Here is a 6,278-nt window from a genome sequence, read left to right on the forward strand (position 1 = left end):
ATAATACCACGGTTGAAACGTTTGTTCAGAAACAAAGAGCATGCCAAGTTGTTGCGATGGCACATGGAAGAACGTAAGAAAGACGCGATGTTGAGGCACCCCGCTGATGGTCGGCAGTGGAGAAACATCGGGAGAGAGTTTCCGGATTTTGCAGGTGAGGCAAGGAACTTATACTTTGGTCTAAGTACAGATGGCATGAATCCTTTTGGGGAGCAGAGCTGCAGTCACAGCACCTGGCCCGTGACTCTATGTATCTACAACCTTCCTCCTTGGTTGTGCATGAAGCGGAAGTTCATTATGATGCCAGTGCTTATCCAAGGCCCAAAGCAACCGGGCAACGACATTGATGTGTACCTAAGGCCATTAGTCGATGAACTTTTGGAGTTGTGGGCCAAACCAGGTGTACGTGTGTGGGATGAGCACACGGAGCAAGAATTTGACCTACGAGCGTTGCTATTCGTAACCATCAATGATTGGCCTGCTCTCAGTAACATTTCAGGACAGACGAACAAAGGATACAATGCATGCACACACTGTTTAGATGAGACTAAAAGTAAATATTTGGGAAAAAGCAGAAAAGTTGTGTACCCGTTCAATCGTCGTTACCTTCCGCGCAAGCATCCCTTAAGGAAAAAGGCAAGCATTTCGATGGCGAGGCAGACCGCCGTCCGAAGCCTGTCCCCCGTAGTGGTGCTGATATATTTGACATGGTCAAGGATTTAAATGTTATCTTTGGAAAGGGTCCAGGCAATCGACCTGTTCCGAAGACGATGACGGACCCGCGCCCATGTGGAAGAAGAAAACTATTTTCTGGGAGCTAGAATATTGGAAAGTCCTGGAAGTCCGCTCTCGCAATCGACGTGATGCACCTGACCAAGAATCTTTGTGTGAATATTCTAGGTTTTCTGGCGTGTATGGAAAGACAAAAGATACAACAAGCACGGGAGGACCAGGAACTTCATAAAGGACGAAACGGCAATCATCCAGGGCAGTTTGTAGGGCCTGCCAGCTATGCTCTTACCAAACAAGAGAAGGAGATCTTTTGAAGCCCTATTCAAGTATCAAGGTTCCGTCTGGTTTCTCGTCGAATATAAAGGGGATAGTAAATATGAAGGAGAACAAATTCCAGAACCTGAAGTCCCATGACTGTCACGTGCTTATGACACAATTGCTTCCGATTGCATTGAGGGGACTTCTACCAGAAAATGTTCGACTAGCCATTGTGAAGATATGTGCATTCCTGAACGCAATTTCTCAGAAGGTAATGGATCCAGAAACTTTGTCAGGATTACAGGAAGATGTGGTCCAATGTCTTGTCAGCTTCGAGTTGTTGTTCCCACCATCCTTCTTCAATATTATGATGCACCTCCTCGTTCACCTAGTTGAAGAGATTAGAATTCTCGGTCCTGTATTTCTACACAATATGTTCCCCTTCGAGAGGTTCATGGGAGTCTTAAAGAAATATGTTCATAACCGAGCTAGGCCGGAAGGAAGTATCTCAAAGGGCTACGGAACTGAGGAGGTCATTGAGTTTTGTGTTGACTTTCTTCCTGACCTTAAGCCGATTGGTGTTCCTGAATCTCGGTACGAGGGGAGGCTGACTGGAAAAGGCACACTAGGAAGGAAAGCAACGGTGTGGAGGGACAAGATTTCTTTCAATCAAGCGCACTACACAGTTCTATACAATTCCAGCTTGGTGGCTCCGTACATCGAGAAACATAAGAATGTTTTACGAGAAATAAACCCGGGCCAGCCCGAGTCCTTGATTACACATCAACACATGAATACCTTCGGCAGTTGGTTGCAAAGACATCTCATTAATGACCCATCTACGGTGGAGCAGCTGTACTTGTTGGCCAGGTTACCATCTTCAAACATATGTACATTCCAAGGGTACGAGATAAATGGGAATACATTTTACACGATCGACCAAGATAAAAAGAGCACCAACCAAAACAGCGGTGTCCGCTTCGATGCAACAGACGAGAATGGGCAGACCACCACATATTATGGATACATAGAGGAGATATGGGAACTTGACTATGGTCCCACTTTTAAGGTCCCTTTGTTTCGGTGCAAATGGGTGAAGCTCAGCGCTATACATATTGACGATAAGTACGGTATGATAACAGTGGATCCCAACAATCTTGCGTACCTGGACGAGCCTTTTGTCCTAGCCAGCGAGGTGGCTCAAGTTTTCTACGTGAAGGACATGTCTAGCAAATCAAGAAAAAGAAATCAACAAAAGAATACATCAATCGAGGAGCCAAAGCGCCACATAGTTCTTTCGGGGAAAAGAAACATCGTGGGAGTGGATGACAAGACAGACATGTCAGAAGATTATAATAAGTTTAAAGAAATTCCGCCCTTCACGGTGAAAATTGACCCAAGCATCTTGCTAAATGATGAAGATTCTCCATGGCTACGGCGTAGAAGATCACAACACTAGATGGCGATGTAATAATGTATTCTTCATATATAGTTCCCAAGACAATCTCTACATTTATGTAATAATGAGAACCCTTTCCCCAACACTGTTAGAGGAGACATCTTCGAGAAGCTGCGCCACGGGAGATTTCCCAACCCTTTCCTCGCTCATGGCTGTGAGTATGACATGAAGACAGGGAACATTGTTGAAAGTGACACCAGGGTTAGGGTACCCAGGCAAAAATGGATTGAAGTGACGACAGATATAAAGGCGGGAAAACTAAAGTTTGCTCCCGATAGAGAGAAAGACTTGCTGACGCTTGTCCTCGGTAATCCTGAGAAGGGAGGACGAACAAGAGGCTTCGGCCCTAGTGTTCCGTGGTCGCTTGGGTTTCCGGCCGACGCGGAGACTTATAGAAGCCGAGCGAGAGCTAAACAACGCCAGCTGGAGGTGCAGAATGACCGGATGGCCGAGTTCCAACACCGACTTGACCAGCAGCAGCGGGAGCTTCAGCAGCAGCAGCGGGAGATAAATGAACTAAAAGGACAGCGCCCGCCAGATAATACCGCTGAAATATCTCAGCGACGAGACAGCAGCGTGGCCGACTCGGAGGCCCCTCCTACACGGATGATGATAGATGCCGGTCCTGGCGACCCCTTGGATGGAATCAAGGAGCAAACACCTTGTGATCTCCATGAGGTGTTCAGGAAGGTTTCTGTTAAGGTGGCGGTCGGCTATGTCTTACCGGCATTTGGACCTGAAGGTGAGCCGGCAACATGGCATGGCAATCCGATTCCAGCTGGCTATGCTCGTGTCGGGGTGGATTCAGTTGTCCCGTCGTGGGAGACATTGGAGCTCGATATCCCTGGAGGTGATGGGGGGCTTACACTCAGAGAGGTGCTGGGAGAAATCATTATCTGGGAAAAGAAGAACATCAGGCTGCCAGGCTGGGTAGCACCTAGTCGCGGTCGTCCCAGCAGGTCACCATCACCTCCTCCAGGTGATCGCAGGCCACCATCACCTCCTCCTACTGATCACATGTCGCCACCATCATCACCCCGTGGGTACGACGTCGACCACGACATCGGTAGTCCATCTCCATCTCCAGCGCCGCCGCCTCCGCCCACTAAGACTCGGAATGCACCCAGCCGGAAGCGTTTCAAGAGTCCTGTCCGCAAGAGGTCGCCCCTCCCAAAAGTACCAAAGGTTCCTCCCCCCCGTCCTTGGGATCTTACTGTCGAGGAAAATGCGGCCGCTGTTGCGAAACACAACTATGATCATTTCCATAAGCCAAAACCTCCAGCGCCAGAGCCATACACAGAGAAGCAAATAGAATATGCTACTAGTTTTCTGAACACACCATCGCAAAGATGAGTTACACGAGAAGAAGGATGACTATACACGCACTCTTGCGAAGGTAATTGACCAAAAGAAGGATGAAAAGGCTAAGGAGAAGGACATTGCTGGCACGAGCAAATCATCAGCTAGAAGTGCAGATGAGAAAAGGTCAAGTTCAACAAGTGCACCCCTCAAGGCCAAGCAAACGACAAAAGGCAAAAAGAGAAAGGAAGTTCCCCTCCTCGGTGCTCAGCCCAAACAATCGATCCCAGCACTCAAAGTGCTTAATGTTCCCAAGCTGTACCAGGAACATTATGGTGGTATCGATATGGAAGAAGCTGCAACCCTAGCGGCTGCCTGTAAAGTTTCCGTGGAGGAATTGCTGCTTGCAGTAGATGCTGACATACCCACTGCTGATATAGCTCCTAAATTTGTCTACGGGGCCGACTTGGTCAGCAGAGAGCAGCTGCATAAACTGCCAACACATATGCGGAATTTGCATCAGTGGTACCTTGATGCATGCAAGGAGAAAAAAATGTACATCGTGGCGAGTATACCATGGGAATATTACTACCGAAAGGAGGAGATCCATATTGAGATGAATGAACTCTGGCAGTTATTCAATCTAGAAGCCCTCGACAAATCTCTCATGAGTTGCTATTGCTTGTAAGTTATTAACTACATATAATTTCATTTTCATTCAGTTCATGTTCGTTTTCATTGCATATATATACTCATTATATCTTATGGGTTCTCTTTTGCAGACTGAAGATCAGTGAGTGCAAAAGTAATAATATTATCAATGTTGGGTTTGTTGACCCAGATAAAATACATGTTGAAACGGTGAAGCATAAACGCGAAGAAACGGGGGGAAACCTACTAAGGTTTTTGGGGCAGCAATATTTCTGTGATTCAATATTGTTTCCTTACAACTACGAGTGAGAGTCTTAATGATCTTTTATGCACATTCAATTTTTCTTACTCGATGTTAAGTGTAATTCCTGACGTATATGCATAACATGTGCAGCTTCCACTGGATTCTACTAGACATTCAACCTGATAAGGGAATAGTTGAAGTAAAAGACCCACTGAGTAGAGGCCTGGACGGGTTCCAGGACTTGCAGAAGTTGCTCCAAGTGTAATTTCCTTCATCGCCGCGCTTTATCTTTCGTGAGATATCAATTAATTATCCACTCATTCAATCATTCTTTTGCCTGGCAGGGCTTGGCAAGCTTTGAAGAATGTTCATAAGGAGATTACCTTTGCAAAGAAGCTAACATTTAATCCTGTACCGTGCCCCCAGCAGCCACAAGGGACGAATCTATGTGGATACTACGTTTGCGAGTCCATTCGCATGTTAACCACTGAGAAGCAGAACAAAAATAAATTTGACGTAAGCAATAACATTCACAACTTTATTTATTATCATCAATATTTCGTTATCAAGACTGATATAGTCATACTCATCTCATTTTCGTATATAGGTCGACTTCATGCGGGACAGACTCCAACCAAAGGAACACGCACTAGGAATCGCGGAGGAACTGGCGGGACTTTTGGTTAGAGAAGTAATAAACAACAAAGGCTTGTTTAGTCCAAATAGTTGTTCTACCTCCAAATAGACGGTTCGTTAGTACCGTTTGTCGATCGTGAGCTCCATGTATATATGTAGGGAACCTACGAATATGTGTAAGGGGAATCGACTTCTGCTTCCAATATTTGTTTGATCGATCTATATATATATATAATGAATGAATGTGTACAACTTCTAGTAGCGTACAAATATATGCAACTTTTATTTTCGGACGAAAAAAATGAAATAACAGGCGGTCGGTGGCGGGGGGAGGGGTGTTGCACCCCTCAAACCCTAAAGCAGAAGCGTTGTGCGCGCGCCACGTAGAGGGCCTTTTGTCGCGGGTGGTAATACCGCCCGCGACAAAAGGGCCTGTGCCCTGCGCGCCAGGCGGCTGCCACGTGGTGGACCTTATGTCGCGGGTCGTAAGTGACCCGGGATAAAAGGCCTCCCTTTTATCGCGCCTTGCTTGTCGCGGCTGGCCGCCCGCGACAAAAGGCCCTAACCACCCGGATCAAAAGGCCTGTTTTCCACTAGTGTTCACACTATATTTTTATTTTTATATAGAAACCGAGCTACTTATAACCCATCCTCACAAGGGAGACTCTTCTCTCAGTTGCATAAGTATGATCGTCGGCTCGTCATCACGAGTTAAATGAGCCGACCTGAGCTAAGACAAATGCCTCTGGAATAGATCAATCAATCATTTTTTCTTTGATCAAAACTGGTCCATCTAATTAGGTAGCGGGTTGTACATAATCCCAAGAGCATCAAATCCAACTACTTAGAAGATTAATCTGCAGGCACCAGTTCATACATTTCTTCAACTTAGGTCGGGCAATCACCAGATTGTTTGGTTCACGAGAATAGAAAAAGCACAAAATTTGTACTACTATTTTGTGTGTGTGCAGAGTTCTACTAATAAATATGGTCTACAGG

At 46.1% G+C, this 6,278-nt stretch overlaps 1 protein-coding gene across 1 annotated transcript; it reads left to right on the forward strand.

The window, feature by feature from the left end:
• The first annotated feature begins 4,210 nt into the window (after positions 1–4,210).
• On the forward strand, positions 4,211–5,924 carry LOC139835751 (uncharacterized). The gene is made up of 5 exons (XM_071825615.1): positions 4,211–4,432; positions 4,531–4,704; positions 4,794–4,904; positions 4,988–5,159; positions 5,907–5,924. Exons 1-5 carry the CDS (start codon positions 4,254–4,256, stop codon positions 5,922–5,924), a joined length of 654 nt encoding a protein of 217 aa, XP_071681716.1. The 5' UTR covers positions 4,211–4,253.
• The last annotated feature ends 354 nt before the right edge of the window (positions 5,925–6,278 follow it).

This window comes from Lolium perenne, chromosome 2 (genome assembly GCF_019359855.2).
Source record: "Lolium perenne isolate Kyuss_39 chromosome 2, Kyuss_2.0, whole genome shotgun sequence".
NCBI classification, from domain to species: Eukaryota; Viridiplantae; Streptophyta; class Magnoliopsida; order Poales; family Poaceae; genus Lolium; species Lolium perenne.

Coding starts and splice junctions, on each gene's coding strand:
- LOC139835751 (XM_071825615.1), top strand. CDS start 4,254: ATGCGGAATTTGCATCAGTGGTACCTTGATGCATGCAAGGAGAAAAAA. Junction 4,433..4,530: donor CTCATGAGTTGCTATTGCTT/GTAAGTTATTAA, acceptor TCTCTTTTGCAG/ACTGAAGATCAGTGAGTGCA. Junction 4,705..4,793: donor TTGTTTCCTTACAACTACGA/GTGAGAGTCTTA, acceptor TAACATGTGCAG/CTTCCACTGGATTCTACTAG.